This window comes from Oryzias melastigma, linkage group LG14 (assembly GCF_002922805.2).
Source record: "Oryzias melastigma strain HK-1 linkage group LG14, ASM292280v2, whole genome shotgun sequence".
NCBI lineage: Eukaryota > Metazoa > Chordata > Actinopteri > Beloniformes > Adrianichthyidae > Oryzias > Oryzias melastigma.
This window is the reverse complement of record NC_050525.1, coordinates 26,954,334-26,976,160: the sequence shown is the minus strand read 5'-3', so window position 1 is coordinate 26,976,160 and position 21,827 is coordinate 26,954,334. Positions and strand designations below refer to the sequence as shown.

Below are 21,827 nucleotides of genomic sequence, written 5' to 3'. Positions count from 1 at the left end.
TTGGTTCAGAAGCATCATGTCTCTGGAAGCTGGTTGATGTCCGTCAAGTTGGTGTCGTTGAGAATCACTTTGATCCGGTCCAAAGACTCGGCTTGTCGTATTCGCTCCAACTGGACCTGGACATAGACGGACCCGGTTAGAGCGGGTCATACTGACCCGGGCAGGACCAGGTCCAATCAGGATCAGCTTGAACAACCAGATCAATTCAAAGGTACTTAAAAGAAATCTTCAAAATAAAAAAAGGGTCAATTTTAATGTATATATTTATATATAAAACTATAAACTTAAAACTGCAACTTCATCAGTCGTCAATTTACAGTTTCTACTCAGATTTTTCCGAGTCTATCCTAATTTATTTGGGGGTGGGACCTTGAGCCCATTGGCTACCGTAAAATGATTGACATCAGATGACAGAGGTTATGAAGACGTCGGTCATCCCTCCTCAGACGGTGTGAAGTAGTGAGAACAATCTCACCAAGTTCGATAAAAAGTTATTTTTTTATTTGGAATAATTTAGGTTTATCATTTTTTTTATTAAAAGTTTTGATATTTCTTTAAATTTAAAATATAAAATGTTCAAATTCTCTTTCAAATGTTCAATATTGCTTTTTAATTTACAATGTGTACTTTAGAGTTCAAGACTGTTTTCAAATTTACCTTTTTTCAAAACTAATTTTTTTAATTTACAGTTTTTGTTTAAATGTACATAAAACATTCAATATTTCTTTTAAAACTGTTTTCAAATTTACAGTCTGGTTTTTATTCATTCACTTCAAGCTGTTGCTGATTGGACCGATACACAAAGTGCATGACACGTGCACGGAGCACTTAGCAGTGGCACCACCATCAGAAACAAAAAATTGTCTTAAAGTTGCATCTGATGAGAAACCTTTTGAATATGTGAGAAAATACCTTTTTACCACCACAAACATTATTAGAAACTAAAGAGTCGATTAGTTTTAGATTTAAATTCAGCCCAGTAACATTGTTGGTTTTTTTGTGACAGAATTGAAGATTTTACTTAAAGCAGCTACATGTCTACATTAGCAAGAACATGGCGCCTCAGTAGACATGAAATAAAAATTAAAAATCAACATATTTTTCCTGGACTTTTTTTCCTGCTCTTCCCTAAACAATTACAAATATAATTTCTGCAAGTAACAGAGTTAAAAAGTTGAGCCTAACGGAGTCAATCCTATAATAGGAAAAAATAAAACATAAGAAAAGGTAATTTGAGTAAAAATCAATAATTTAATATAACATCACAAAGGATTTTTATTTTTATCTTGTATAATCTTTTATTCTGGTGAAACATGTGATATATCTTATTCTAATTTTGGCAAAATGTTATATTCACTAGAAAAGTGATTAGAAAAGGTCCAATTTCGAAATAATTTTAAAGATTTAGATTTACAAACATATTTTGACACAATAGAAAAAATAAAAATGAGTAATTTTGAGGATTGTTTAGAAACAAACTATTTCAAACTTTCATGTTTCTTTCTTCTAATTAAAAGACCCTATTTTATTTTATCCTAACTTAGTTATTCTGTGTATTTTTTATATAAGTTTGCCCTAAACACATTTTTGTTTGGAGAACATGTTTCTTCTCATACACAGTTTAATGTACGTTGTACTTAAATATGTTCAAATTTAGTCTGAATACGCAATTGTCAACAGAGATTTATTCAACAAAAAATTTTTATTCACTTGACTTAAACTATTTTTTAATTTTTATTGACTTATTTTTATTTCTTAAAATAACAAATCTCTGAGTGGGAAAATATTTAGTGATTCAGAAGAAGTTGGACCGAACCATTCTTGTAGAAAAGGGGGGCGGGGGGGTTATAAACGAACAAAAGAGAATTATGATTAAATGGTGCCATTTAATAAATAAATCTTGTATTTTTCTCACTTTACTTTTATTTAGGTGAAAATACAAAAATGATTGTATTAACAGAAAAACATGGATAGTATTTTTTGTTTGCAAACATTATTAATTCTTTCAAAGCTGTGTCTCCATCACAGGAAGTGAAGTGTGTTCTCCATCAAGTTCCAATAACAGGTTTATAGTTGAGGTTATTTAGACAATTTTGGTTAATTTACTAAAATAATATAAATTTTTTCTACTTCTATACCATTTGAGAATCTTAAGTTTATACTTCTGTGAAGTTTTTTTTACTTCATGTATCTGGTCCCCACTGGGTCATAAAACGCTGAGGCTGAACCTGCTCACCTGTAGCGTCTGAGAAAGCTTGACGAAGTCCTTCTGGACCTGCTCGCTCACGTCCAGCTCGGTCTGCAGCCGCTGGGCTTTGTCCTTCTCATCCAGGACCTGGATTTCCAGAGCGCTCTGAAGGAACATGGATCAGTCAATGGACACACTGATGGGATTCGTGTCAGAGTAGTTCAGAGGAACGCGCTCTGACCTTTGCAGACGTGAGCTCCTTGACCTGCTGCTCCAGGCTGCCCCTCAGACCGCCGAGGCGCTCCAGCGTCTCCGTCTTTTCTGTTAAACTGCTCTGCAGCTACACAAACACGAGCAGACGTCACTGAAGAATCACTGATACCAGAAACAGCTTTCCTTAAGCTGTTCAGATCAATTATAGAACAGATTCCTTAAATATGAAGAAAACTTTTGTACATTTTTTCAAAAAAACAAATGCAAGAGCTCATCTGCAGTATTAAGATAAATGAAAGGAAAATCTGATTTAAGCTGCACTTTTTTAATCCTGAAGAGGAAAGTAGTAGAGCTTTCCCTCAAAGGATTAGCTGTCGGAAGTTTAAATCCTTTGCCGTCAGAAATTCACCTGCAGGTTGTTTGTGAAAACTAATGAGCAAATCCCAGGAATTGGCAGCAGATTAATGTTTGTGTCTTCCGTCGGGATTTTCTACAAAGAGAAACTTGTGTTGTGGATGAAGGTGTGAGGATGGTTTCTCCACATGCAGCAGGAAATCTGTTCTCTGATTAAAGCCACTTTGGTCAGAAATACTTTTATTTTCTTAAGGTTTCCCTTTACAACAGGGTGACCCCATTCCCGGCCTCCTGCTGGTTTTCTAGAAACCCTCCCTTATCTGCTGCTGATTACCTGGATCAGGTGTGTTTGGCCAATAAGGAGCTTCAATAGCAGCTTGGTTAAAAACATGAAGGACCCTCGAGGACGGGATTTGTGCCCCCCACTTTACAATTATTTATCCAGTTACCTAATCTAATTACTAGGGGTGTATTGGCAAGAGTCTGGTGGCATTTGAGAAGGAGAATGTGTCAACCAGACAATATTTCACCAATTATGACTTCAGAATTACCTAAATTTTCAGAAGTTTCTTGTACCGGAGCAAATTCATGGTGGTTTTCTTTTGGTAATTTAGGAAATATTAAGTGGAAAAAAAGTGAGACTGAACTAAATTTTTGATTTTAAGTAATTAATTAAATATCGCCTTGGCAGTATTTTATATCGATACATATATATATAAAGTATTGTGATATTTTACTGAAAGGATATTTTCTTACAACCATAATAAAAACTGATCATCTCTTTTTTACTCATCAGAACACAAATCCCTAAAATCCAGATTTTGTGAGAGTCATTAAAGAGTTCCTACCTTCTCCTTCTCTGCTTTTATTCGCTCCAGCTCCGTCTTCAAACTAGAAAAAGAGGCTGAGAGAAAACATAAAGACCTCGTTAGTCAACCACATGTTGTTCGTCGGAACCTCAAAGCCTTCAGACTTTTATCACTTTGTGCTTCAGACGTCTGGAGTCAAACGACAAAGCTGAGAAACACACGCTGGGTTAAAACGCATCACAACACGTCCAAACTCCAAGCTTTAGAAGATGATCAACAAACCGAGCCAACAAACAGGAGCAAAGCTAAAATAATAATAATAAAAAAAGAAAATGATGATTTTAAACTTTCAAAATTTCATTTGGTTGATAAACGCAAGAACTTTAGGAGGAACATCAACTGGACCAATAGAAGAAATGGAAGGGTCAATTAAAATACCAAAACAAGCGGATCAAACTACTATTTTATTGAAAATGAAAATTTGACTCAACTTTTTTATTTTTAGCAACCAAATTACAAAAAATTCTGACAAGTCTCATGTAATTTTTGCAAAAAAAAAAATCTGTTTTCTTAAAAAAAAAAGTTAAAAAAACTATAAAAGCATCGTTTTGTGTTCACATAGATTCTGGTTTGAACAATAATAATAAAAATATTCAAATGTGGTTAAACAGCAGCTAAAATCCTGCAAACAAAGCATTTACATTTTCAAATGATGATTTGACTTAAACCCCTTTATGTCTGAATTTATTTCCAATTCTTAAAAAATATCCTTCAGTGTTTTTTCCCTTCAAGGTGATGCTAAATTAAGAGTGTGTTGCAAACATTGACTGTATAAGAAAGAAGTTTGATTAGACTGTCTATGGTTGCAAATTATCGACATTCAGAGTGAAAGGGTTAAATTCAATTCAACAAAACTTTCATTTTTCTTTGGAATTTCTTTCCATAACCACGTTTGTTTGGTTCTGAAATCAAAGTTCTGACTCAGCAGGTCATTTCTACTGAAGGTAAAATACCAGAATTTGGTTCACGAGAAAACTATTCCATGAATCGTTTTTGGATCTTGAAATTTTAAGATGGAGTTAAATATGTACACACAACTCATTTTAAAACTTACAACCACAGGACTCATAAACCAGCAGGAACAAATTCTAAAAGCTCCTCCAGAGACGTTCGGAATAAATACATATTACATAAATACATATTGTAATTCTTCGGGTTAAAAAAAGGAAAAGTGTAGGAGTGGAAGGAAAACATCCATTCACTCTCAGGTCTGAGTACAAAAACTGTTTTAATAATTAAAAAAAAATTGAAAAATAAATAATTCTTATAAATAACTGTAAAAGACTCTAAGGTGAGTTCTTGAAATAAGAAAATATGATGCAAAAAAACTGTTTGTAAATGAATAAATTGTCTATAAATACGAAATAACTGCTGACGTAGGAGCTGCAGGGCCTTCTATAAAGGTGTGTCCGTTCTCTGCAGACCCACATCAGGAGTTTGGCTGATAATACCGTGTTTCCTCCATAGATTTCAGATTGTCTTTCCCGGTCTTGTTTTGCTGATTTTAACGCCTACAATGTTTTTATAGTGCATTGTGTTGTGCATCGATTGGCTGGTGGCCAATGTCCATCAAGTGCAGTGTCTCCTGTACAGAATGAATGAAATTTTCCAATCCATCGCAATTTTTTTTAACATCTTCTTGATAATCCTCATTTTTTTCAGGATATTTTTTTCCACATTTTAAGTTGGTCAAGTTATAAAATGTTTCATCAGATGCTTCAAAAAAAGTAGGTGGAGCCTGTTGGTCCACACGTACAACGTCCAAAACATTTGATTGACAGATTTAGTGTAGGTCCTTTTTCAAGTGGTGGGGGCGTGGCCTTCCAACAAGCTCACTCCTGATTGGTTGTCATAGTAACGTTGACTATAAGCGACCAGTTCCGACTCTCATCTATGGTCACGAGAATCTTGGATCCAAGCGGCTGAAATGAGCTTCCTCTAAAAGGGTGACTGGCCGCAACCTTGGAGATATGGGGGAGGAGCTTAGAGTAAAGCCACTGCTCCACATTGAGAGGAGGAGGCTGAGGGATGTCTTTTGGACACCTTTCTGTGGAGATGCTCGGAGGTACAACTCCAGAGAAAGACCCATGACACACTCGAGGAGACTACGTCAGAACTGGAGAAACTTTCTGTGTAGAAGGAGATCTGGTCATCTCTACTAGACTGATGATCCAGGAGAAACAGGAGAAGATGAATAACTTCACTACTGGAGCACCAACTGTTAGTCTATTTAAACCAAACTGTTAATAAGTCTGTCACAGTGTTGGAACAGAAAACAAAGCATAACTTTAGGGTTCATGACACGTTTTTGAGCATTGAAGAGACCAGCGCCTCAATATTTACACTCAACAAAACACTGCAGTAACCACAGTAACCCATGGAAGTCTCCCTTTGTTGTAGAACCTCTTCCAGTTACATTTCCAAACTTCAGAGGCCCGATGGGAGCTTTTAAACCACATGTGTCAAAGTCAAGGCCCGGGGGTCGGATCCGGCCCTCCAGGTAGATAAATCCGGCCCTCTAGATAATTTTATTTTATTGTTATTAATGACCCGATGTTTTCTTCTGCTTATTTCTAACTTGTAGAATTCTGCCGAAATATATTGTGATGGAGTGTAAAATATTGAAAGTTATTTAAGGTTTAAGTTGATTTATTCAGGAATAATATTCCTACCTTTTACTTATTCATAGTTATGTTAAAAAGTTACGCTTTTAAAGTTATAAAAATTTGGCATTTTGCTAGCTTTTTGGACTATTTTGTCATTTACAAAGATTTTTTAGGCTATTTTGGAGTTTATCTAATATTCCAGCGACATGTTAGCTGTTTTGGCTAATTTAGTTTTTTCAGTTTTTAGGCCATTTTAGATTTTAGCTAATATTTCAGCTACATGCTAGCCATTTTGGTAGCTGTGTTTCCTGTTCTTGTTTTTTTTTTAGTTTATTTAGGCTTATTCGGCATTTAGCTATTATTTTATCTGGCTATCAGCTTCAGTGATTTCAGCTATCAACACTAGCATCTTCAGCAGCCAAATTCAGCTTACAGAATTCACACTAGCATTAATCGTAGGTAATGCTATATATCTAGTTCATAATTATACTAAAAAGTTTTAAAGGTCGGTTTTACAGGTTTAAAAATTTAGCTTTAAAGTGTTCCATAAATGTTTATCCTGTTCGGCCCGCGACCTCAGGTGTGTTTTGGATTGTGGCCCCTTGTGCGATTGTTTTGACACAGCTGTTTTTAATGATTCTCAAAATTTTAACACCCGAGCTCCAGTGTTTACGTTCTGTAACTTTTTAACCGTTAACATGATAATTCCTGCAGATTCTGAAGGAGAAAAGCGGCGTTCACGCTGGAATTATCGTGTTAATGGTTGAAAAGTTACAGTACGTTAAAGATTTTGTGTTTAAGCGTCACCGGTGACGCCTCAGGTGTTAAAGGGTCAATAAACTACATCTAGATTCCCTAAACAACTCGTCTTTAGAAGGGTGATGGAGTTTCCTGTCAGCAGGACATTAAATTAATCTACTGTGGGAAACATCTGAACGGGCTGCGGGTCGGGACAGCAAACAGAAGGGTAGATGTGTCAACAGCAGCTCAACGTGGTCTGAAGAAACCACGAGGGCGGGAAAAGCACGGAGCTGTCGACTAACGCTCATTAGTTTGGCTAAGCAGGTAACACACAGAGAAACTCTTTTCATACCTTCCAGGATGTCTGTAAGAAAAATCATTGGAGGAAAAACAAAAGCAGAAATAATGGAATTAAAAAAATGAGAAGGAAAAAAAAACATCAGTTTGAGAAGGGCGTGTTCAGCAGGTCACATGACTCACCGATTTCCTCCTTACAGCCCTCGATCTCCAGCTGCAGAGTGTCCTCCAGGTTCTCCTTCAGGCACTGCTCCGCCTGGATCTGCTCCTTCAGAAACAGGATCTCCGCCTTCAGCTTCTCCTCCATGTGATCTGCAGACGTCCGCAGCGCCACCATGTCTTCACGACACTGGAACACCAGACCCTGCAGCTCCTGAGGAGGAACGGCGCAGCGTTAGGAGACTGAACGGGGAACAGACGTGCGACGAAACAAGAGAAGGAAGAGGAGGATGAAGAGTTTGATCCTCTGATCAAAGCTAAGCTAAAGCTCATCCACATTTTCTGGGATTTGACCTGAAAAAACTTCCTGCAGCAGAATCTTAAACTGATGAAAACAACATCACACATTTATGGTTTGTTTCCTAAAAACTGTTCGTCATGCATCCGAAGTTTTGTGAGTTTTTTTTTGGCTTTGGTTCTCATTTTTATGGTTCAAACCCCACAACCTGCCAGTCTCAGGTTGGACACTCCTCCATTAAGCCACCAAGTTGGTTGATAGCAGGCGTTTAAAGGTTTAGCTAATGAAGTTCATAACTCAAATTGGCTCCAATCTGAAGCTTTTGTTAGGACACATCAATGGAATTGAACCCTCAACCTCTCAGTTTTTAGGTGAACACTCAAGAACAACGTTTGTAGAAATGCATCATGTGCAGGTGAACTTTACTGCAGCTGATTCACATAAAGACAAAGGGTGGGAGATAAAAATGATCCTGTGGTCGCAGTAGGAGTGTGAAGCTGCAGAAGTTTCATGCAGCAAAGCTGAGGCTCAGAGGGCCCAGCTGATGCGGTGGAGGTCACTCCTCCTCGCCGCCGACAGATGTTTCCCATTACTGATGTTTTTACGAGCTCAGACATTCTCCATGTCAGCAGTGCAACTTCCAAACGAACCTGGAATTTCAACAATCCCACTTCTGCTTAGTGCTAAATGATCAGGTGGAGCGTGAAAACGGTCATCAGTGCTTCATGAAAACCTTTACAGCACGATTCAGGAGAAGGAGTGGACGTGGGAGGAGGAGAGTTTGACGGAAGGACTTCACGCTGGTGTGAAGAGAAGAAAAAAAAAAAGGTGCAGCACATATTTTCACCCTGACAAGCAGCTCAGCAGGAGAGGAGCTGATATGAATCACTGAAAAGGAGCAAACGTGTTACCATGGAAGCTGGCAGCTTCACCAACACCAAGCTTTTTCTACAAACATGGATCCCACTGGCGAGAACGGACACTGCAGCTCAGACTGCTGTCCTGCAGCCTTTAAATACAGGAAGATCGACGATGAGCTGCAGTTCTCATTAATGTTGTTTAATGGCAGCGATCAGCAGATGTAATCGTTGCCATAGAAACCTGCTTCGATGAATCACTGCATGTATAGATGAACTATTGGTGAGAACAAAGTAAAGCCGTTTATACCATTGAATGAATACTCAACTCTGATTGGCTGCTGGGTGTTCATTAAAAGTGATAATGGAGGCCTAAAAATCAAGTTCCGGTCAAAAATTACTTCGCCAGCCAAAATGTCAAATGGTAACCAGAACAACAGAACATGTTCATTAATCGGTTTATAGATAGAACCTTTTACTGATGAAAGTTGACTCGACAGCAAGTAATAAAGTGTTTTTTCCATAAGTAATGACATGAGAGAATACTTGCTGCTGTTCTGAAATTTCTAGATTTTTTTTGGTGCTGAAAGACCAACTTTTTACTTTATAACTGAGGATGTTAATCAGTCACCTGCACAGTGTTGGGCATCTGGAAGTCCTCCTGCTGCTGCAGCTCCACGTGCAGCCGGTGTTTGCCCTGCAGGCTCTCGTTGTCTCTCTGCAGGCGACTCAGCTCCTCTGCCACCTGCTCCCTGGACTTCACCAGCACCACCTGAAGAGACCCAACAGAAACACCGTCATCCCTTATTTTAAACGGAGCCTCGTCGCTCGTTTGAGACGGGAAATGAATGAATTTATGACATCTGTAACACGTGTTTAAATCGAAGCCACATGAACACAAACACACAGATCAGCAAATGTCGACAGCCTAAAGAAACAGCGGCAATGATTTATTGTCGTCTAACAAACTTCCTCATTTCATGTTTGCAGTTAAACATAAAGCAGTTTATGTCATTTAAATTAATTCCATCAGAGTCAGAATGAGAACTTTGATCTTTTGTGTCTTGTTGGATTTTAATGCTTTCAATAATAACACATGTAGAAAGTACAAGAGAAGAGTGACGTAAAACACCAAAGCTTCCCTCCTTTAAGGTGCGATGGATAAATATAACAAAACAGTCACTAAAACTGGTATTTTCTAAATATGACTAGTAATGCTGATTAGTAATAAGCTTCAATTAAGTGGGTAATCCTCCATAAAACAGAAATGTGGAAACAGTACAAAGTCTAAAGCTACTATTGACTTTGAAAAGGCTAAAAGATCAGCCTAAACCAGGGGACTAGGATAAATTAAACGAGTAATCCTTAATAATGTTTCCTTTTCTCTGTGATTCTGGTGTGTCCACATAGACTATACATAAATGAACAGTTGTCTAGCTAGCAGCAGAAAATTATTCCGCACTCATGTGGTGGAAGATTTGTTGTTTTCTTGACGTTCATGTGTGTTTTCCTCGTCAGTCAGTCATTTTTCCAACACCCTATGAACGCAGCATTTCTTTAAACTGATGGGCATCAACCCCTCTGTGAAATTGGCTCTAAAATGAGAGCAAAAGCTGCAGTTTTTAAATAAAAGCTCAAAAATGTTCAATTTTAAAATGTATATATTTATTTTCAATAAAGCAAGTTTTCAATCCGATTTCATGTTGCTTCTTTCTCTTACGACGTAGGTTACCAAAACACACCACGCATCTGCTCCTGGTGTGGCCCTCGGTCAAATTTTAGAACCCTTTGTGGCCCACAAGTCAAAAAGTTTGGTCAATCTTTGCCTAAACGTTCAGTATTGAGAGTAAACTCACTCAAATGTTTTCTAGAAGTTCTCCGTAATCAACTGACGGTAATAATTTACTTGTGAAAAGTCACATCCTTGTTTTTGCAGCTCTGTTTGTACAAGAGTAGAACAGCAGTAAGCAGACATCCTGACCTTCCCAACATGGCGTCCAACTTTGTGTATGGCTAGCGTAGCACCTGAGCGACTTGACATCATCAAGAATGAGTCAGAATTGAAAAATTTTTGCAAAGTTCTGCAAAATAAAATTTCTTTCAGAATCCGTTTGTGTTTTTCCTGAATCCACAGCATCCAGTCTAGACTGTTATCCTAGAGCGGATGAACGTCTTCATGACACCTGATGAAAAAAGCCTCAACACAACAACTGCGTGCAGACAGGTCACAGTTGTGAGCTTCAATTATCTAAATACAAACACTTGTAAACATGTAACCACAACCTGCATCTAAATCCAGCTGAACGTTGCCTCATTCTCACAAAGACAAACGCGTGAAGCTGGCGGCCGCAGAGTTCATTTGAATGAGAAGCTGCTCACCATCTGCTCTTGAGTCTTCCTCTTGGCCTCACTGAAAGCCTGCTGGAGAGCGCCGAGCAGAGTTTCGGACTCCTGGACTCTCTGCGTGAGAGCAGACACCTACGAAGCAGAAGGGGTTTGTGGGTGAACATGCAGATTTGAACACAGATCAATGCGATTCCGCTGCGTTTGGCGTGGAGGCCGGCGGTGGGTTCAGCGCAGCAGAAACATGCAAAACGGACGCACTGGAGTATGAAAACTGAGACAGCTCTAAAATTGACCCCCAGTGTGAACCGAAAAAATTCACTTTCACATTCTATTTCTGTAAAAACCTCCGGACCAGCAGAAAAATAACTTCTGTCAGCCCGCACAGCTTAGAGTCAATTTCTGAATGTTTTAGTGGAGGATTTTTCTGACATAAGATCTGTGGTGACGCTCTGCTGTAAAAGAAGAGCTGCACTTCAGATGAGGAGAGCCAACGTGAAGATAAAAAGGGAAGAGCAGGTTCTGTCCTTGGTTTGAAAGACTTTTTCCACTTGTTCTAATGTGCAAGTTTTATAATTATTTTTTTGTTTTCATCTCTTCAGGTTCTGATAAGAACACAACACCAAAAAAAAAAATCCCAACTCCCATGATGGCTTTAAGCTAAAATCAAGTTTTAATTTTTGCTGTGGAAGCTGCAGTTTCTTACATAAATAAACAATTATATAATCTTAGGAATAGTGCAGCCACAAACGATTATTTTAATAGTCGACTAATCATCGATTATTCTTTCTGATTTGTCGACTAATCGTGCGCACATCCTAACCAACATTAGCTTTAAACTAACTACAAACAAAACAATAAAGAGCACAGTTTATTAAACTTTTAATGAATCATGCAGCCTCTGTCCTTCATCAGTTTCTGGTATTGAAACAAGATTAAATCAAATGAGGTCGCCATCTGAAACAAAGACATCATTTCTCACAAAAGATAAAGTTTTGGTCAAATAAAACTAGAAAAAGTTGCATCACCAAAAGCTTTTTGCAAAATGTTAAATTTGCTAAAAGACTGGATATTTTGCTAAATAACTATAATAGAGAGTTGAAGTTTACCTAAATTTCTGAAAGATTTGTAGTAAAATTGCTTAAAAAATACAATACATGACAATATTGAAAAATATTTAGTGTGTTGCTAAAAAATGAGCTAAGCTCCAAAGTAGCCCAAAAGTCTTAGTAGATGCCAAATTAGCCAAAAAAGCTAGCTCGTTGCTTAAATACTAGCTAAACTCCAAAATAGCCTAAAAAACAAACAAAAAAAGCCTAAATTAGACAAAATAGCTAGTATGAGGCTGAAATATGATCAGAACTTCAAAATAGCCTAAAAACCTTAATAAAAGCCAAAATAGACAAAAATGCAATTACAGGTTTCCACTTTACTACACTCTGACTCCATCTAAAATAAAAATAACGACTAATCAACTATTAAATTAGTCGTTGAGTATTTTGATAGTCGATTAGTTGTGGCAGCCTTACTTAGGAGCAGGATTTAGTTTCTTATAAAAAATGACAAATATAAAATAAATTCCACACCTGTACTCAAGTGTGTCTGCAGTTCCTTGAGGCTCGTAGGACACCTCAAGAAAATGGAACGTACCATTGTTGTGTGAGGGAAGTGTATTGTGAAGTATTCGTAAGATCAAAAGGGCCTATATCCTTCTATTCTCCATAGATAAGATCGTATATTAACTTTGACACATTAAAGGACACATTTTCTATAAAATATGAGTGTTTTTTGCTGGCTCTTTTTCCTATCTGAAGTAAAACAACTCGGAGGCCCCGCCTTTCACGCCCACTTCACGATATCAACCTAGAGTCAGCCTTGGTAGCGTGTCTGCATTCTCCCCACGAAAAAAAACACAACATTCTTATTTTGCAAAGATGGGTGTGCATGTGTGTATAAAATGAAAGCGTTTTGCTGAAACCCGCTAGCTCCACGGAATTAGTGTGTGTGTTTGTTAACCTGGGGGCGGAGCTTGCAGCGCAGAATCGTCATGGAGGGTTTTAAGGTCATGGAGAGTCTGCGTGAATGAATCAAAACACTGCTTTGGGGTTTTCTACATTGGCTTAATTATAATTGGGGTTGTCAAATTATCGCGTTAATCACAATTATTTAATTACAAACAAGCCCATTATTATTATTTTTTTTTTGTTTTCTTACTTGTTCAAGATTGAAGGAAAAATTACCCCTTGGTCGTGTAAAAGCAAATGTTGGAAGCTTGTTATAATAAAAACTTCATAGAGCCTCTTTTTGTATTTTGATGTTTTACTGAGCTACAATGTCACAAATTTCAATAAAATACCTCAAAATGAGGTGTTTCACTTATCTTAGGTTAAAAATCTTGAGATTAAAAATAAATGAATTAACTATAGGTCACGATTAATTAATCGCACAAATCGCCTATAATACACTTAAAAGCTCAAAAAAGTTGATTTTGCCTGATATATAAACCCTTTAAAACAGGTTAAAAAATTACAACTTCTTTTCCAGGTATAGTCTTTATTCTTAAAAAAAAAATGTATCGATTTACTGAAGTCATATCCTTTTTTTATATAACTATCATTTTAGACAGAACCTTTTATCGACAGCATTGTAGCCATCAATCACTCTCAGACAGTAAAATATGATAAATATTTCAGAGCCCTCGAGGACTTCAATTTAAACTTGTTTAAAACACCCGCAGAAATAATAAATGAGCTGCGATGCTTGAATCTTCTCTGACCTGCCTGAAAAACTCACTCAGGCTGCCGTTGTCATGGTAACCTGCCACTGCAGAACAAAGATGGAAAGCGGATGGATCCATCACTGAAGGACTTTTAAACTAAAAATATGTTTATGGTTTAATGAAAGCTCTTAAAGTTCCTCCTCCTGCAGTTCTGACGTCCGCTTGTAGAAAGAGGATTATTTTACAGAAAGCTTTGACTGAAACACTCACTGTTCGGTTCTTGGAACCAGATAATTGATTCCTGCAGACACCGAAGAGAGGATCAGGGAAAAAAGCATGCCTCTGTTTTCATGTCTTTGCATAAAAAAAAGATTTTTAGGAACTATTGGACCTGGCTCACCTTCTCCTCGAGCTCTGCAAAGACTTTAAAGTGGCAGTCGTTTTATTTGATTAAGGAAAACGTGCTCTGAGGACCAAAAAAAATGGACTTAAAGATCAAATTCTGAGTTTACTCTCTCTGACAAAATAAGATCTAATTTTAATTTAGTGTGTTTATTTGTTGAACAGCTGATGTAAGGGAATCCTAAAGTCTGATAAGCCAGGAAGGCCAAAAGGGGGCGCTACAGCAGGAGGAACAAATAATTAGTTCAGTGAAATTTGTAAATGTGTCCGCTGTGCTGTTTAGAAAACGGCTTTTCTGAGGTTAAAAATGTGTCGTGGCATGATACCCTGGGACCTCACAGCAGTGGAGGTCTAAGCTTTAATGGTTTTTGTTTGTCGACATTCCTTCATGGAGGACAGCTTTCTGACCCTTTAACATCATGTTGAAGAGCGTAACTCTAACTAATGTAACTCGAACAGACTCTTCTGCTGATATACAGCAATGTTTTGGGAGAAAATGTGCATGTTTTTTTCATTTGTGAAGCACCAGAATCATTTTTAAAGCATTAGATAAAATCTAAACATCTCCATCTATAAATGCAGTAAAGACAGCCAGAACAGAGACTGACTTCCTGAATATTTCTTTGTTTTTATTTAATAAAAGCGTTCTTGTTTACAGACCTTAGCAGCATTTTCCTCGTTCCCCATTTTAATTGAATCTTCCAAATTTTGTTTTTCCGCCATCGTTCTTTCCAGATGGTCGTTAGCCTGGCGGAGCATGACCTGCAGCTTCTTCACCTGCAGGAAAACAACGCCGTCTATTAAATGCTTGAAAAACAATAACATTTAAAATCCATTATGTGTCAAAGAAAAAACTTTGTTTTTCTCTGAATTACTTTAGAAATATTTGAAAGAAGTGTTAAGAAATAGAGAGTGATGGCAGCAGGACACCTGGTCTCGAGTGTCCGCCTCCTGTCCTTGAATGGCCTGCAGCTGCTTCTCGTAGTTGGAGCACATGTCGCAGCGCCGGCCCAGCTTCCTGCCGGCGTTCTTCACCTGATGAAGCCAAACATCAAAAACAGACGGAATTTAGTCATAATTTGATCGTGCAACGATTTCAGGAAGACAAACACAATTAGTGAACTTGCTTTGCAAAATCTGAGAAGGTTACAGAAAGTTGCTACTGTATGGACAGGAGAGAAAGACAGGAGGCAGAATTTTAGATGTGGAGATATTTGAAAGAAATAGGCAGAAATATATATGGAGAGAAAACAGACTCACCCTGATTTGTGGCCCTGTAGCTCCAGAGCCATATGTGGCTCTTTTGTCCCTTTTTTGTGGCTCTTTAGCTTTAAAGAACATTTCTAAATAAGAGATGTGTTAGTTTAGCTTTGTCATTTCTGTTTAACATTTAAATCATCTAAGGAAAAATGTTATTTAACGTCAGAAAATTTGTAGAAACATTCTTTAAATTTGTGTTTTTAATTTATAGTCAGTCAAATAAAAGCCTGACAGTTTTTTTTTTTTATTATTTTGGTAAATTACACTAAAGTGGTTCAAAATTTGAACAAACAAGCGTTGTGCATTTTCAATGATAAGTTATTCTAAATGTTGTGAGCTTTTTTTTTTAACATAGATTCTTCTAAAATGTTTATTTTTTGGATTAAAAGGAAAAAAACACACCAAAATCCTAATATTAAAAAATATCCCGTTTGAATGCCTTTTTTAATTTAAGAAAAGCTGCCACAACAGGAGGAACTTTTTTGACTGAGTGGGTTTTATTTTGAAAGGAACTAGTGTGTGCTGCTGTCAAAGGTAAAAGAAGTTACAACTGTTATATATAGAAACATGTAGACACTGTTGTAATTCAATTATTGTAATATTTAAAAACAAAATTTCTGAATAAATTGTTATTTGCCAAAAAAGAACAAATATTGTGCATTTTTAAACAATAAAATGGGAGTTTGTGGCTCTCTGTGTGCTCTGGTCTGTAAGAAACTAGACTAAATGGCTCTTTTAGTGTTCAAGGTTGCTTAACCAAGCTAATGATGGTTAAGATGTGTGCTTCACATCCAGTTTCTGCACGACCCGATTAGTCGACTAATCTGAAAAAATAATCGGTGATTAGTCGACTGTTAAAATAATCGTTTGTGGAAGCACTAATGACAGAGCATTCTAGCAGCATTTAAATGCATCACTTACGGAAGAATCTTGGAGACGTGAAAAGAGTCTCACATCAGATTTGAGCGTAAATGTGATTTTGTGTAACATCTGTGTGTAAATTTGATTTATTTTTTTATTTAATAATTTTTCTACTTATGCACAAAATGTATTGTACGAGTTCCAAATCAAGAATTACGTGCGTACAAATTGGGGTGAGTCTATTTCCTCTCCATAGAAATGGGTGTTAGTCTCTGTGCTGTTGCCCTAAGAGATGCAGTCAAAAACTTGGACGTGTTTGTTCAAAGAGACTGGGAGAAGCATGCTAAAGGAGGACAGGAAAACTAGTTAAAGTGCCAGAGGAGACTGAAGAAAACAGCTAAAATGGAGACTAATGATCCCCCCTGGAGGGGAAGCATTAACGGTCTGTTTGAGCTGCTGGTATGCACCTCCTGCTGCAGCAGGTTCCACTCGGTGTCGCTGACCAGCTGGTAGCCTGCAGGCGGCAGGTAGGCGGTGTCGGGGGCCTGAGAGATGCTGGACAGCAGCGACGCCGTCTCCTCCTGCTCTGGCGTCATGGCTTTGATGGCCTTTTCCTGGTCTTTAGTCAGCAGGAAGTGGCTCGCCGTTAGCTTGATCGAGCTGACGGACGTGGTTTCGCCAAAACTAGTGTCTGTCGCCCCGCAGTCGGCTGAAACCAGGGGCCCAAAGTCCGACTCGTCCAGGTTACTGGCCGATTTGGCCTTGTGGTTGTGGCCTCCGAGAGCCTGCTGGGAGGACAGGGAGGAGCCGAGGCTGTCGGTGGACTGGACTCGCCGCAGGTTGTCCTTGTAGGGGTCAGAGGGGCTCCCCGCCACCACGTCGGTGTCCAAGGAGTGCACAGAACCGTGTGTGCTGTGGTTGGTGTGATACTGCGGGGAGAAAAGGACAAAAGTCAGCAGGCAAATCTCCTTTTTCCTCATCGTTCCACCCAATTGGTCCAAAAACTTTGATTCTGGATTCAGCCTTGAAGCTGATGCTGCACAGAACTAGACTTTCACCAACAACTCAGGAATGTGGATTAAAGTAAACTGAATAAAGATTTACTATTTAGTAGTAAATCCGTACAACACGTCTGTGAACAGCCATTATCCACCAGTGAAACAGCAACATGACCTATGAGTAAAATATAAATGTTAAAATATTATTTTCTAACTGAAAACACAAGACTGGTACATTTTTAGCACTTTTAAGGTTTTTTTCTGAGAGTTTGACATCATGCTGAAAAATGTCTCAATTAATGTTTTACTGAAGAGAAAGTCCCAGTGTGACTTCCTGCAGGAGGTGAGTCGCTGAGGAAGATGAAAGATGGAAAACAAACTGGTTTCCTTAAGACAAATCTTGGCTGCGGGTTGGTCTACGAACAAACACTAAAGCAGACGTTCACAGACGACGAGCTGGAGCTCCAGCTAACATCATACAAATCATGATGTTTAGCTTTGACAGAAATGATTGCTGCAGCTTTAGGAGCAGAAAAAGCTGCAGAAAAGTGTGGAGAAAACCTTCAACTTCTGCACTAAAGAGGACAATAACAGGAAAATCTGTAACCCAAACACACAGAATATTCACCTAAATTAACTACGGAAATTATAAGATAAATCAAAACCAGCTGCTTGTAACATGTCAGACAAAGATTAAAAAAAAAGTCCCTAAGGGGTCTGAAACATCTCAGGATAAAGACATCAGAACCACAGAGTGAAGGTGAAAATAAAAAAAATACAGAAAAATACCAGAATACAAATGTCAGAGTAAATCTACTGTGTTTACACATAAAAAATGTAAAAAAAAAAAACGTAAAACACGAATATAAAAACCACCACCTCTGCAATTTTATTGCAATATTTTACCTTGAAAACTTTAGTTTTCAAAACAAATTTTAAAAGTTTGACTGTGAATCATCTCAGTATTAACCATTTACATCCTGATCTTAAAGGATTTTGAACAATTTGAATTTAAAAAACTGATGAAAAGACTCGTAAACCAGTTATAAAGTACGAGATCTCCTGTGTTTCCAGTCACTGTTAATACAGCGACTACTTGATAGATTATTTCAGATAAAAAAAGCAAATATCACGTGTTTTTCCTTAATACGTGTTTATCTGGAAAAAGCCTTGATTTCAAATAAGAAGGTTGAGTTTTCACAGGAGTATCTAATCCAGAATAAGAAAGAAAGATATGAATATTGTAGAATATTTAACATATTTAGCTCATATTTGTAAACTATGACAGTAAAGAGACTCCAGTTACTGTCAGTCTTTTCTGACGACTAAAACATCAGAATTAATTTAATTAATACCTTTATCTAAAGCTTTCCAACTTTCCTAAACTTTTAACTCTGAAAAAGCTTTTCTGCAAGAAGTTCTAAACTACTGACAACAACAAAAACATCTGATCTGGATTCAGATTTCTATTAAAAGATCCTCAGAAACGATCATGAAGGCAAAGCTCCAGTTCAACGTGACGTCATGCAGCAGCGCTACGGGGTCAGGGTGGGGTCACGTTACTCGCTGCTCTCACCTCCTCCGCGCTCAATCCAAGGTAGTCCTCCAAGGGCTCCGTGTTGTCTCCTCCATCCTCCTCCTGCAGGTCCTTCACCTGACTCAGCCTCTCTTTCTCCTCCTCTTCCTGAAATGAAACAAAACAAGAATTGAAAAATGATTTTTTTAGGAAAAAAAGCCTTTAAATTAGGATTTTGACCGTATCAGGAGAAACCACCCATAGGAGAGATGGAAGTTTCTTCTAAACCTGAGGAAGATGATGAATAAAAAGCCGTCTTTGTGTCACAGTTAAGTGTTTTTAATTGTCTGATTTTTAATTCTGCTCTCATTCAGGTGCAGTTTAATGCAACTGCAAAAAGTATTTAAAACAAAAAGATCAGTTCAGTGCAGAATCTCAGTTTCTAAAGACATTTTAACCATATATTTTTATCTGTCATGCTGAGGATTAAACATCTTGAATCTTAAATGAGTCCAAAACTTTCATGAGATTGCTGTAAAAATAATCACTTCAGGAGAGATGTTTGTGAACACACCAACCTTCATTTCAAATCCAGAAATATTTCTAACAGTTTTTTTTATTTTACAATAGATTCTTTTGTTGTTTTTGTGGGGAAAAGGCTTTTGTATTTACGTTTTTCAAGGGAAATTTTAAGATTTTGCTGCAGTTAAGCAGGATCATATTTTTCAAACTGAGTAAAATAATCTGTACTAAAACTTGAATTATGAATAATAGAAATAGTAACTCTGGGATACATAAAAATACTGCAGTAAATGGAGCATCAGTGAAAGGAGAGCTGTGTGACTTCACAGTAGAAACTCGGCACCTTCATGTGATTATTTTTAACCTGTAGGATCAGAACAGAAAGCAGAACCCTGAAGGATCCCCTCAGGATCAGAGCATTCGCTGCAGATCTTTTAAGTCAGGGATGCTGCAGGAAAGAGCGAGTGCATCCTGACGTTCTCAGATTACTGTCAGCGAACATTCTCCTCCTCCTGCAGCTCCACTCATCTGGACCTTTCCACAGGGATTTACACCGACGTCCACTAAGCTGAGAGATGACTAACCTCATCTATTCCTGCTCTGCCTGCTGACTCACAGGCTGTCCGGACGCTGCCCTTGACACTCGATTTGTCTTCAGCCCAAAGCGGATCAGCTTGACTGAACGGCGGCCTAATATGATGAGCTGTGCGTACCTGGTCTTTCTTCTTCATCTCCTCCACCTGCCGCAGCTGTTCGGAGGAGAGCACGCTCTCGATCCTCTGCATGTCCCTCATGAGCAGACGCTGGGACTCCAGGAACTGGTCGTTCGCTCGCTGCCATGTGTGCTTCAGCTGGTTGTGCTGCTGCCGCTCCAGCTCCAGTTTGTGACAGACTGGAACCACAAACACACGGAGGGGAGACGTCAAAGAGACTGCAGGTCTGAGGACTCCTGAGTGAGCAGTAAAGATGAACTGACCAAAAAAAAAACAAATTTTTCCTTTCATACCCAAAGGTTTTTTCATTATTGTCAAATCTGGAGCATCAGTTTATTATATTTAGTTGACTTAGCAGGTGCTTTCATCTAAAGCAGAGGTCTTAAACAACTAAGAGAGTTGTTTGGTCCCAAAACCCAGCAAGAACCACAAAGTCGTTTAGAAAAGATGCTTGATTCATGTCTTTGTGATCATTTAGACACTCATTTACAAACTCTGACTTTAAATATTTACAATATTAAGTAACTACAATTGCTTTATTTAAGTTTTCATTTCCTTTATATTTGAAGGAGGCACATAAAAGTTCCTTTCAAAATAAAATCCACCCTGTGTCAAAGAAGAGCTGCTGCAGCAGATCGGCAGAAGAAGAACGAGATTTTCTATTATTATGAACTCAAGTTTCCTCAGGAGCCCTCTCAGCTTTTGTGTTTCTTAGTATTGAATATAAACATGACAACATGTTTGGGATCTGTTAAACAGTGTTTCCTCATGTATCATAACTTTACTTTCACGAAAAGGCATGTGATGAAATCTGCAAAGAAGTCACCTTTGCTTTTTACAATAATTATAGATCATTATTAGATATATAGATTAACTTAATGCACTTCTTGAACAGAAATTAACATTTCACACCGTTCTCACCTTTAAACGCTTAAAGTTAAAAAATTTTATTAAAAAAATAACCTCAAGTTTATGGAATGAAAACAATCTGATCATGATGAAAAATGTTTGCAGATTTGGAAAGCTGAACAGATTCTGTGGAAGAGACATGGGATGAAGGAGAATGATTGACAGGGTCAACAGCCAATCAGGACAAAGAATGAATCCATAAAGTTATAAGAACAAAAAGTCAATTTTACAAAAAAAATAAAGTTGTCAAATTCTGAGAAAAAAGTTTAACTTTATAAGATAAACCATCATAATTTTATTAGAAACATGTCGTAAAATTATTTAAAAAAAATTCTAATTAAGAGAAAAATCTAAATATAAGAAAAAGTCTTAATTTTATAAGAAATAGGTCGTAATATTTACAAGAATAAAGTTGTAAAATCATTAGACTAAAGTTATAAAATTCTGAGAAAAAAGTCGTAACTTTATAAAAAAAAAAGTTGTAAATTAATTTAAAAAGTTGTAATTTTACAAAAATAAAGTTGTAAAATTATAAGAATAAAAATGTAATTTTATAATAATAACATTGTCAAATTAAAGCAAAAATAACTATTAGAAAAAAAGTATTTTATTAGAGTCGTAAAATTATAAGAAAAAGTCGAAATTTTATGAGAAATAAGTCGTCCTTTTTACAAGAATTAAGTTGCCAAATTATGAAAAAAAGTTGTAGTTTTATGAGAATAAAGTTGCCAAATTATGAAAAAAAAGTTAGATTATTCATTCAAAGAAAAAGATCCTCACTGAGCGTTCAAAGCCTTCAGGTTGCAGAGCCCTGACCTGAATCGACCCTCAGAAGCCTGAATTATACCAACAAGCATGAATTGTCAATGGTTAGATATACTGTTTATGATATTACACATTTCTAATTTTTTTAAACCTATTTTATTGTGATATTGAAAGCTACAAACTGCCATGACTTTTCACAACTTTCACATAAGTAATCTTAGAGGGACAATTTCAGTT

General features: G+C 37.4%; 1 protein-coding gene across 2 annotated transcripts in view; it reads right to left on the bottom strand.

Annotated features, from left to right (window-relative positions):
- Positions 1-21,827, bottom strand: part of rabep1 (rabaptin, RAB GTPase binding effector protein 1) — a gene marked incomplete in the record, with an annotated part of 35,078 nt that overhangs the window by 1,654 nt on the left and 11,597 nt on the right. The window contains 13 exon segments of one of the 2 annotated variants that reach the window (XM_036215185.1): positions 1-116; positions 2,237-2,353; positions 2,430-2,528; positions 3,604-3,659; positions 7,324-7,335; positions 7,452-7,641; positions 9,214-9,354; positions 10,962-11,060; positions 14,707-14,823; positions 14,977-15,081; positions 16,635-17,096; positions 18,742-18,849; positions 19,917-20,095. In XM_036215185.1, the coding sequence (XP_036071078.1) occupies positions 15-116; positions 2,237-2,353; positions 2,430-2,528; positions 3,604-3,659; positions 7,324-7,335; positions 7,452-7,641; positions 9,214-9,354; positions 10,962-11,060; positions 14,707-14,823; positions 14,977-15,081; positions 16,635-17,096; positions 18,742-18,849; positions 19,917-20,095 (1,787 nt within the window). 2 annotated transcript variants of the gene reach the window in all.